This window comes from Patella vulgata, chromosome 2 (assembly GCF_932274485.2).
Source record: "Patella vulgata chromosome 2, xgPatVulg1.2, whole genome shotgun sequence".
In the NCBI taxonomy this organism is placed as follows: Eukaryota; Metazoa; Mollusca; class Gastropoda; family Patellidae; genus Patella; species Patella vulgata.
In genome coordinates, this window is record NC_065880.2 from 15,426,172 (window position 1) to 15,438,791 (window position 12,620).

Here is a 12,620-nt window from a genome sequence, read left to right on the forward strand (position 1 = left end):
TTTTTCTCAGCCAACACTAGATGTCTGGTTAGTGAACTATTCAGTTTAAAAGGGAATTCTTGAATCATTCAGCGATAAGACAGTTTTGCCTGGTTTATTTTTATACTCTCGTGTGTTAACATGATTAAATTTTGCGGTCTGCTGGTTGTCCAAATCATTGTAATCATCCCTATTGGCTAATTGTCCCACATATTTTGATGAAAGACGAGTTTGTACATCTGTTCATCACACATTTTGCAACACAATTACTCAGGTAGGATGTTTAAACTTGGTGTAGGTGTTTATCAGGTTAATGCCTTGATGGAGTTTGTTGATGAGCATTTTCTGTTAAATCTAAGCAATTAGATTTGTCCACTTTTTGGGGCATAACTTTGATTCGAAATGAGTAAGATGGATGAACCTTTGCGATAATGAACATTTTCTGCTCAGGTTAGGCAGAGGGACAAGTAATACCAGTATGTTATGTGTCCTCTATTTGGGGACATCAGCCTCACAGTTCACTTGTTTTCTATTAAAAACAGATTTTGTGCACTCAGAAGTTATAAAATATAACTCTGGCATTTTACATGAATGGACAATAAATGGAGAGTGACAGTTCTTGTATGGGCCCAGTAGATCTTTCAATTTCAGAAGTAAAGGCATTTTGAGAAGAGGAAACTAATTTCATCTAAATAGCAAGGCATTAGCTATTGTTAGACAACCTACATGTCACAACTTCAAATATATCCATACAAAGAAGACACAAATGATCAGATTAGTATATCAATTTATATAATGATTCATAAAACAAAACAAATCAGTAATTTCCATAAAAAGAAGATTTACTTGTGATAAAACATCAACATCATATATTAAAGCAGATACTATGAGAACACAATATTTTAAGTATTAAATACTTGGTGGTAAAATATTTCAACAGATTAGAAAGAAAGGCTCTGAATATATTTCCTAAGAGTTCAAAACATAATACAATTCTTATACCTCTCACATACCAGCAGACTCTTACATCTAACAATGTACTTATTTTGAGCATTTCTCTCAGCTGCCACAAGGCAATATATTATTAACATAATATGTACTTATACTCTTATTAAATAGTAATAGATAAACAAAATTTTAAAATAATACAAAACAGTATATAATATTGACATGAAGAACAAGTCAGGATAACAAATCAAGGATTTAGATTAGCACTCATCACCGTTAGCACTAAACATCTAATCATTTCACAATTCCTAATGTGGTTAAGAATATACAGAATTGTGTGCAGCTAAAAACATTATCAATTAAAATTTAGTTTTAATTCTGCGGATTTATAATATTTCTTTAAACTGTTGTTTAATTTCTGATGTACAAGTTTTTCTGACGTGTTTTGTGTTGAGATATATATTTTCTTATCCAAAATTCTTCAAAGTCAATCAATCAAACTAACTCATAATACAAAGGTATAAAAACCAAAGAATCTTGTTGATTATATATTTATATATTTGGCAAGTGTTAAAAGCGATAATAGTATATATTATATATAATCTCTAGTTTAAACTATGTTTCTATATGTAAATATTACCTGTTTATTTCACCACAACAATCAACAATTAAACAATTCGTATTACAAATCACAGCTTAATATGTTAAAACAAATCATAGTAATTTTCTATATTTATATCATCAAGTTCATCACATACATAATTTCTATTATTATATTCATTTGTGCTAATCTACAAAATAAAAGTACAAAATAATGTCATGTATTTGGTAAATACCAGTGCATAAAACAAGTATGCAGATGGCACTCATTGTTTTGTACAATTGGAAGATGCACACATTTATGATAAGTTATAAAAGTAATCATTAATTGTTATCAAAGTTTCTATGGTAATAATATACATTTGATCAGTAATAGACAAATGGTAGCATTCAAGGTTGGTAAGAATAATCATTGGAAACAACTGATATAACTACTTTTTCTGAAAATTCTAGCTTGTGAAAATCGTGATGTCCTGTGGTGTAACCCCATGTATACTTCTTACCTTTAATTCTGACATACAAGAATAGTTAGTAACACATGCCACAATTATATGGAATACAAGTTACTTAATAGGTTTATTTTTGGCGACGTTTCAACAAGGGTTATCTCATCTTTATCAATCAAAGAATAGTTAGCTTGGCTTGGCTAATAGACTGTGTGAATACGACTTTTTCGTTCTCATAGATTGAAACTAGCAGTGACTTTAGACCAATGTCTGAAAGCTATTTTATGTCTGGATTGTAAGTCCCCAGCAATTCCAATTTTTTGCACGTCTAAATATATCGACTGAACAATTTCTGCTTTAAAAACTACTTCAAAATTTACAGATTTACAGGCAAACAAACTTTTCATTATCATAATGGATGGAAATAAAATGTAGTTCTATGATAATTTTGATTCAACCAATATAGTTTTAAATGGACATCTATCAATGCAAGCTGTGGCATCAATGGTAAAAATGTGGATGACCTTCAATATATAGCATTGTTCATATTGTTAGACACACCTCATACACTGAAATTTTGAAGATGTTAAAAGTAATATAAATCTTGCATTTTCTGCCTCGAACAAAAATGGATTTCAATAGTTTCATGATTTCTACTTCACTCATTTTTGTCAATGAGAAATCTTCTCTCCATGATGTTGATATGTGCTGTTAATAAGGAGCATTAACAATACCACCAGGTCCGGCTAAGTTTGTTGAACCACATAAATCTAGATCTATCTGTCTAGCAGCTTGTCGACCCTCTGATATCGCCCATACAACTAATGACTGGCCTCGTCTACAATCTGTATAAATATAACATATCATAATATAAAGAGGAATTATTTCATTGGTGAAAAACCAATTTTCAATTTGGATAGATTTCATTTTAAAATAATAGGATAAAATAATATAAGACACATTCATATTAGATGGAGTAGAAAGAGAGAGAGAGAAATGGAGTTTAACTTCCACTCGACAAATACTAGGTCATTTTGGGACTAACATTTGGTTTTAATTTTTTATTTCAATAACTCGCTTGCGTGTAGGGGTCTTTAGCAGTGGGAGGAAACCGGAGGACCCGGAGAAAAACCCACGAGGTTGGACAGACGACCCTACTCCTTGTCACATACAACCGGGGAATTGAAACCACGCCAGTTGACTGAATGACAGACCGTATGATACAACGTGCACATACTACCCCCCCTAGATGGAGTAGAAAATGAGGTCTATCCACAAAAATATGTTATGCAATGATATAGTTGAATAATACCTATTTGTTCCTAAATTGTTAGTTTTAACCCTTTGTTTAATCTTATATGTGCATTTATTATTTTGTGTCTGTATATTGTGTTCTGTTCGTAGGTTTGTCTTGTGTAATTGTTTGCGTGTGGTGTGGTTCCCCTGCACTTATTATTACAAATATGGTTGTAGTAGAAATAATGGCTTACATACAGTAATGTGCTGTATGGGGTTTAGATTTAATCAAGCTAATCCATGGTTAATGTTTTAATACAACATACAAGTTACAACTCTTATTCAAGTATCTAAAGTATTTAAATATACTATTCAAAAAAAGTAGGGGATATTTGATTTTTAAGTGTTATTAAAGTCACCTAATGAAACTGACGAAGAAACAAATGACAAAATGAAATGAAGTTCACATTCATCGATTTATTCCAAATGATCGTTAGACTAAGTAAGGCACAGACTGACCATTATAAGGGTAAAATGATACCCGGGGTCAAACAACAAAGTTACCACAGCATCACAACCAAGTCAGTAACGGGTAAATCCTCCTCTGTTTGCCAAACAAGCATTGATCCGACGTGGCATACTCCTAATGAGACGTCTAAGGTCATTTTGGTCCAGATTGTCCCATTCCTGTTGCAACGCAGCAGCAAGTTCTTGGACATTGGCAGGACGTTGTTGACGTTGACGTAACCTCTGTCCAAGCATGTCCCAGACATGCTCGATGGGGGAGAGGTCGGGACTCAGTGCTGGCCAAGGTAATGTGGTGATGTTCTGTTGTTGGAGGTAACCTGTAACGATCCTGGCCCTGTGACATCTTGCGTTGTCATCCTGGAAGATGAAACGGCGGCCATGACGTCGTGCGAACGGCACAACATGGACTGCCAAGATGTTGTCCCGGTAGTACTGGCCTGTAACACGCCCTGCAACAACATGTAAAGCCGTTCTTCCAGCAACAGTGATGCCTCCCAACACCATAACAGAACCACCCCCAAATCGATCATGTCTCATGACGTTAACGTCTTGGAAGCGCTCGTTTCGACGACGCCACACCCTCCTACGTCTGTCCAAAAAAATCAACAGTGAACCTTGACTCATCTGAAAACATCACATTGCTCCAGCGTCGATTATCCCAGTGTTGACGATCCCTACACCAACAACGTCTTGCCTGAATGTGATGATCTCTCAAACAAGGGATCACGCGAGGACGTCGGGCGCGAAGGTGACCCCTATGCAGTCGATTCCGAATCGTCTGGCCACTCACTCTCACACCAGTGTCTGTTTGAAGACGAGCGCTGATCTGATTTGCTGTGATGACACGATTTCTCAAGGCCAAGGTACGGATAAATCGATCCTGGGCTTGAGTTGTCGCCCTTGGTCGACCTGAGCGTGGTCTGTCCTGTACAGATTGTGTATCACGGTATCTGGACCATAGCCTGCTTATGACAGACTGAGAAACATTCATTGTCCGCGCCACAACCGCCTGTGTTGTGCCGATCTGTAGCATGCCAAGGGCACGTAACCTTTCATTTTGGGTAAGCCGACGCATATCAAAATTTGTTTTCTGGTCACTAAAACAATTAAACTGATTTTTCCACCCTGGAATTCAATGCCACAATGACTGTAACATTCAAAGTCAGAGTCGTGCAAATCTTGGGTTGGACCCCCATGATGATCCCAAGCATCACCTGCATTCCATGCGGTAGCTATTGGTGCGTTTGGGCGTCACATGTAACTGGAAATGTTTCTTCTGTTAAGTTCTATAGTGACTTTTTTCGTAGTCATTTGCATATTTTAGTATTATGCCCCCAAAATCAAATATCCCCTACTTTTTTTGAATAGTATACTAAAATTAAGTCTAGGGATCCGTAAATTTGCTTGGACAGTGTTAAAATATAAATTACCTCCAGCAGCATAGACTTGTGGAATACTAGTTGCATATTTATTTTTCGGTGTTTGAAGATTTCCTCTTGGGTCTAAATCAATTGACAATTCTTCAACGATTTTACGTTCTGGTCCAAGAAAACCCATAGCTAACAATATCATATCACATTTATATGTCTTTTCACTTCCTGAAATACAATTAAAATAACCATAAATAAACAGATGTGTGTTCTTTCTAATACCATACAAATACTTCTCCGTATTTTAATTAAAATTTGAAACAATTACTAATTTTTGAAAAAACAAAATAGCCATAAGCACTCATCTCAGTATTTTAATTAAAATTGGAAACAATTACTAATTTTTTGGAAAAACAAATGAAACATAAGGACCCATCTTAAGATGGAATATTACAAGTCATACGTCCTTACCAGGTACATCACTCATTTGCCATCTACCAGCTTCATCTTTCTTCCATTCAACTAAAACAGTTTTAACACCACAAACATGTCCTTTACCATCATCAAGAAATTCCTATCATAAATAGAGTATAATATATATTTTAAAATGCGAGAGAGAGAGAAATGGGGTTTAACGTCCACTAGAAACAAACTAGATCATTTTGGGACTAACACATGGTTCAATTTTATTTCAGTACTTTGCTTGCATGTAGGGGTCTTTAGCAGTGAGAGGAAACGGGAGGACCAGGAGAAAACCCAGGAGGTTGGACAGTCAATCCTACTCCTTGTTACATTCAACCGGGGAATCGAAACCATGCCAGTTGACTCAATGACAGACCTTATATTATAAAAGATGATAGTAATACTCACTGAAGTTTTAATGTTGAAGATTCTAGGATCTCGTCCAAACTTGAGTTTCACCTCCTCGTGACCGTAGTCAACTCGGAATATTTTCGGCCATGTTGGCCAGGGGTTGCTATCAGCACGACTTGCTGGTGGTTCTGGTAAAATCTCAAATGAAGTAATACTCTTGGCCCCCTAAAATAAAATTAATCATTTATTAGCATTAATAAAATCTAAGCTAATCTATTTCAAGAAAATTTGATTGAGGAATTAATATACCCGATCATAATAAATCAACATTTTTTTCTTGATGATAAAACTGTGACCATTAAAGATGTATTATTTAAGAGCTAAATCTTAATGGGTAATTATCTCTCTATGTTAACCCTTCTGCCTTCATGATTTCCAATAATACCTTCAAAATTTCCATTGTAAGTATATCTACTGTTAGGAGAGAATATTTTATTTTATGATCAGTAGTGGAATACCGCATTTTATCAGTGAAATAAAAGTGTTATTCCACTGGCTAGCAGTAGTCCATGTTGTTTTTACCTAAAATGATTGTAAAATCATAAAATAAGTAGAACATTTGTCGTTTTGTCGTGAATAACATATTTTATTTCATCTCTAAGCAAGAAAACTTTATATTTTCACTCATGCTACGCATTCGTGAAAATATAAGTTTTCTTGCTTCTCCATGAAATAAAATATGTTATTCACTCTAAAACGACAAATATCCTCTATATATTTACCTGTCTTAATGATGTAGCTATACAGTCACAACCCGTATCTCCACCACCTATAATAATTATATCTTTATCTTTAGCTGCTAAATTTAATAACTCTATATCATTACCAGATTGCTTCTTCTGCCATCTCTCCAGAAAACTCATAGCAAAATGGATTCCTTCTAAATTATGACCTGTAAATAAAAATCATCTCATGTTAGCCTTCAGACTGTTATTTCAATAATTAACTTGTCCATTGAAGTCTTTAGCAGTGGGAGGAAACTGAAGGATCCTAAGAAACCCCAAAAGGTTAGGCAGACAATTCTACAAATAGTTACAGCCTCCCAACCAGGAATGTTAATCGGCTCACTATAGTCTGTGTATATAATATACCAACTTTTTTTCAGGATATTAAGTAGAATTGTAAGAATATAATAAATATTAGACAGTTAAAATGTATTGTAACATCATATACCTGGTATAGGTAAATTTCTAGGCCATGTAGCACCAAGTGTCAATAAAACAGCATCATTCTCTTTTACTAGTTGTGATGTTGGCATTGTAACACCTATTTCACAGTTAGTTTTAAACTCTATACCTTCTTTATTTAACAGATCTACTCTTCTCTGTACAACCTGATAAAGTATATTTTAATAGTTTTACATTTGGGCAATGTTCTCCAAAATGTGTTAAGTGATAAAATTTGTTGATTAATAAGTTTGGATTAATAAATAGATTTAGACATATTCCTTTATTTTTTCTCACATTCTTTATTAACATGAAACTATGAATATATAGATATTATTCTACTAATTGGTGTAAATTTAATCTTAAGTTTTTGTACTTACATCTTTACCAAGTTTCATGGTTGGTATACCATATCTTAATAAACCACCTACTCTGTCATTTCTCTCATATACTGTTACAGTATGACCAGCCTATAATAGGAATAATAATAGTATTATACTATATTAAACTAAAATGTATTTTTACTAGAAGCTGATACACACAGAATCTCAAATTAGTTTTTTTTATATCACATATAATCCACTGGATAAAAAAAATTGAGTGTGTGCAAGATTTTATTTATCTTTAATGAAAATTTTAATAAGTGTAAATCAGAGTAGTTTATCACTAAATAAGTTAAAGGGATATTACCTTTGAAATATTTGGGTAGAAAGTTTTTATAAACAATCAAACAAAACCAATGGTGAAATGCATTAATGGGAGATATAAAGTTGCTTAAATATGTCTATTCTAATTTTACCTTATTAAGTTGTGCAGCAGCAGCTAAACCAGATGGTCCACTACCAACTACAGCTATTTTTTTACCCGTACGTTCTGCAGGTGGTCGTGGCACCATCCACCCATTCTCAAAAGCAGTATCAATAATAGTATTTTCTATGTTTTTAATAGTTACAGCAGGTTGATTAATGCCCAATACACATGCACCCTGAAAAATAAATTTCTTATTATGACCATTCATAAATTAGCTATTCTTAAATATTTGATTATTTTGTTTCAAATCAGATGATTTTTATATATGTGAAAAAGACTATGAACTGTTTACGTACCTCACAAGGAGCAGGACAAACACGACCTGTGAATTCAGGGAAATTATTAGTTTGTTCCAACTGATCTAATGCCTCCCTCCATTTGTTCTGTAATATAAAGACAAATCTGTAAGATTATATAGAATAAATATTGTCAGTGGTTATTTACCAGATACTATTCTAATAGTAAGAACAGGAGGACCGCACTACACGTAAAACAAAAACCTACAAGATAAACCTGCGGACAAGACAGAAAATAGACATTGCACCAAAAAAAAACCCCATCAAATTACGTGAATGGATCCGGGGGGCCAGCCATAAGTGTCCACTGCGCTGTACAGTCCCGGGTCTGTAGTGACACAGACTTCACTCAAATTTGAAAACAATCAGGAATACAAAAAAGACTAACAGAAATAATGCGACCGATCTTGAAAGTGGTCGTCTCAATGGCGATAGTCTGCCAGTTGATATCATGAGTTAGAACGTCAAACAATTTTAACAATACGGGCAATAATATGGATAGAATCTCAGAATTTCTTGTTTATTCTTCTCCAAATAAGGATTAGAGAAAACTTGATTTCCTATAACATAATCATAATATTTAACATGCAGGTTTTTAAATTCCGTATCATATCATATATATTTCAATGGTCATGTGTTGATTTAAATCAAGAAATTACTTACATGAAAGACGAGATCATTCCATTTGGGAATAATATTACTGAGAGGACATCCATGATCAGATTGACAGAATGGTACACCACAATCCATACACCTTTAATACAAATATTCAAATGTCATAGAGAAAATTATTAATTACTAATGAATCAGCTTGGCTATATCAACTGCTTAGAATCAGAGAGCTAGAATTGATAAATGTTTACATAGCTAGTTGTGAAAGAGTTATGCTGTATAAGCTTATACCAATACAGTTACATGTAGATTTCATATTAATGTTTATACCTTGCAGCTTGCATCCTAAGACCTTCTTTCACTTGTTTATGATTAAAGATTTCATCCCAATCCTGTTGCCGTTTAGCGGGATCTCGATATTGGTATGTTGCTCGGTTGTATTTAACAAATCCCCTGCAAAACACATAATTAACTTTTCATACAACATAATCCCATAGTTTTATTTTAATTAAAATAAAGACAATAATTAAACTCTTACAGTAGATTTGCATGAAAGCATAAAATAATGATGATGAAGAAACTTACCTAGTTTTATCAAGAACTTTATCAATGTTTTTCTGATTTTGGGTATCATCAGGTATAGTTTCTTCAATATCTTGAACATTTTCACTAGTCTAAAAAAATAAACAAACATCAGTTACATTATTTGAAAGAATAAAAACATTTTATAATTTTTTAATTTAAATCATAAACCTTACTAATATGTAAATATAAGGGTATTTTTTAAAAATAAATATCAAAAGACATCATATGGTGCCATATAGTAGTAGGCTTACACTGTGTTCCAAAGCAATGCAAAATCAAACTGCTTAGCCTAATATATTGATGTAATTAGACTATATCAAAATTAATATGTTCCAAAGTCTTGAACAGTCTCTATTTAGTCTATACGATTGACAAGATATTTACCTAATGAAAATCTACACAAAGAAAATTGTAAATTCTAGCTCAAATTGAAGCACAGTTATTGTGTTTTAAAGTCTTGACCAATCAAATTGCTTATTTCTTCTTAGCCTACACAGACTTTCACTAAATTTGAATATTCTACATCAATTAGAAGCAGAGTTATTTTGTCCCTAAAAGTGGGAGGGACAGAAAAAAACCTATTTGACTTTTTCTACCTTTTTAACATTATTATCAGTTGTCTTTGTTCCGATTTCCTGGGCTGCTTTTTCCTCATCTGCTATTTCTTTTAAAGCTCTTCTATATTCATGTGGGAAAACCTGTAAATAAAAACACCAACAACATTTCAGACTTTTATGTATCTTTTAATTGCTAAATCCACTACAGTTTCTCTAAACTTAACAAATTCTTCTATTTCCCTTTCTCTATTCAAAGAGTGAATTTTACTGCGCATAAATGGATTTTTCATCTGGGGGGGTTGGATGGCCGAATGGTTAGCATGTGTGCACTGTATCATAAGGTCTGTCATTGAGTCAACTGGCTGGGTTTCGATTCCCCGGCTGTACGTGACAAGGAATATGGTCGCCTGTCCAACCTTGTGGGTTTACTCTGGGTCCTCCGGTTTCCTCTCACGCGATTTATTGAAATAAAATTGAACCATGTGTTAGTCCAAAAATGACATAGTTTGTGTCAAGTGGACATTAAACCCCATTTCTCTCTCTCTCTTTGTTTTTCATCTGACATGTTTACTATTTTACCAACCTTGATAAAATGCTGTTTTTCTTCTGCCCAATTGTTGAGTATATTCAGTGCCAATTCAGACTTTGTCTTTTCCTGGAATTCTTTGATCAATTCATAAACAAAGGTGACATCTTCCTCTAACTCCAGTGGTTCCAGTGAGACAGATTCCTGATTACATCTTTGATGGAACAGCTTCATTCTAAAACATGGAATTAATATGAAAATGAATATTCTTGCTATATCCGACATAATCGATCCCCATGTCAGTGGTGGAGGATGGAGTGCCTGAGAAAGAACAACGTCTAAAGTCGTTCAGATGGAACAAAAAATCGAGGTCATGTGTACATGTTAGCGTGCACATAAAAGATCCCTTGGCTTGTAACGCTGCTGTCCAGGCATAATCTCCCACATTGAACAAGAACACTGTAGGACGTATGCTCACCTTCATAAACCTATTTGGTGCAGTAACGAGGTGGGACATTAAACCCAAATTCATTTCATTTCATGACCCGAGAATTATTTTGTCAGAAAATAAATAAAATTATTTCTTAAACACTTAGGACTAAATGCAATTTTGTCTATATGAGAGACGGAGCTAGATCTATGTAAACTTACCTATCATAGGTATAAGCCAATCCACCAGACATACCAGCAGCAAAGTTACGACCCGTTAAACCAAGAACAACAACTCTTCCTCCAGTCATATATTCACAACCATGATCACCACAACCCTATAACATAACAATATAATATATAAACTCAGTTAATTGTTTTTCATAGCAAATAGGCTATTCCATATGTAATTGAATTTTGTCAGGTCAGAGTAGGTCATTTAAAAACTAACATCATGTTTACTATGGATACATGTGCAATGGTAAGGATATTAACATTTCCACTTGCTCTTATTTGAAGTCCATCTGCAAAGCAGATAATTAACTCCCATTACCAATTTTAACCAATCTGGAACAACCAGACATATTTTCGACATCAGCCAAAATGGCATTATGTCGAACAAGTTGGAACCAGGCTTCTAGCTCAAGTCAGAGTATATGACTCCACATCTTTATAAGCACATGTATTTGAGTTGTATTCAAGACATACAATTATGACATACCTCACACACAGCAGTAGCTCCTGAGTTTCTAACTGAGAATCGTTCAGCTGTTTGACCACGGAAGAAAGCTTTACCAGAAGTTGCTCCATACAGACAAACATTACCAACAATAATATTATTCTGGGATTTAAAATCAACTGGCATATCTTTAGGTGGGAAAATAATAATTTCTCCTCCTGACAAACCCTAAAAAATCAACAGGTGGTTTAATAATATGAATAATAACATTCACTTAATAATTGAATGTAATTGTGTAGAAACTCTGTTGCAAAGTTGGGTCAATAAAAGGCATATCATTCTAAAAATGGTTCAATTCCATTCAGTATTTACAAAGATATGATAAAATAAAAACCTGTGGACAATTTTCATTAAAGCCATTTTATGGGCCTCTTTTTTATCTGATAGAATCCAAGCCTTAAATATTTTTAATTTGCTTTTTTAATTAAATGCTAAATTCTGAATTTGAGAACATTTTAGCTTGGATTAAACTGTGGAAAATGTTATCTTTTCCAAAAGAAACAAATGGCACACAGATACTAAGTATTAAATATATTATTATAAACATACCTTGCCAACATAATCATTGGCATCTCCTTCTAGAGTTACATGGATACCTCTAGCCATAAATGCACAGAAACTTTGACCACCAGAACCCGTTAGATTAATAATAATACTTTTCTCTGGTAAACCAACTTCAACAAATCTCCTAATAAAAAAAACACAAAACATAGTGTTCTAATACAAATTAATGAGCTTTGAGGCCTTTTGAACTCTTAATTATCTCCAAAATTTAAGGCTTAACTTCAAAGTTTAAATTAAACTTTGTCGAAAAACAGAATTTTTATTGATTTTAAGTCAATACAGGGACAGAATTCAGTAAAAAAATCAATGAAATCTCAGGAAATACGAAATTGATCTGTAGCTTTGCTATAATCAGC

At 33.7% G+C, this 12,620-nt stretch overlaps 1 protein-coding gene across 1 annotated transcript in view; it reads right to left on the bottom strand.

The window, feature by feature from the left end:
- Window positions 1–749: 749 nt before the first annotated feature.
- Window positions 750–12,620, bottom strand: part of LOC126810534 (uncharacterized) — a 55,082-nt gene continuing 43,211 nt past the window's right edge. Inside the window, exons 31-47 of the mRNA XM_050535647.2 lie at window positions 12,250–12,388; window positions 11,683–11,868; window positions 11,184–11,299; window positions 10,590–10,767; window positions 10,046–10,147; window positions 9,450–9,538; window positions 9,195–9,317; window positions 8,916–9,006; window positions 8,253–8,339; window positions 7,946–8,131; window positions 7,527–7,616; window positions 7,154–7,313; window positions 6,703–6,872; window positions 5,978–6,145; window positions 5,579–5,681; window positions 5,168–5,335; window positions 750–2,818 (exon numbers count right to left, since the gene is read on the bottom strand). Coding sequence (XP_050391604.2) covers window positions 2,685–2,818; window positions 5,168–5,335; window positions 5,579–5,681; window positions 5,978–6,145; window positions 6,703–6,872; window positions 7,154–7,313; window positions 7,527–7,616; window positions 7,946–8,131; window positions 8,253–8,339; window positions 8,916–9,006; window positions 9,195–9,317; window positions 9,450–9,538; window positions 10,046–10,147; window positions 10,590–10,767; window positions 11,184–11,299; window positions 11,683–11,868; window positions 12,250–12,388 — 2,290 coding nt within the window. The 3' untranslated portion in view covers window positions 750–2,684. The remainder of the gene's footprint in view (window positions 2,819–5,167; window positions 5,336–5,578; window positions 5,682–5,977; window positions 6,146–6,702; window positions 6,873–7,153; window positions 7,314–7,526; window positions 7,617–7,945; window positions 8,132–8,252; window positions 8,340–8,915; window positions 9,007–9,194; window positions 9,318–9,449; window positions 9,539–10,045; window positions 10,148–10,589; window positions 10,768–11,183; window positions 11,300–11,682; window positions 11,869–12,249; window positions 12,389–12,620) is intronic.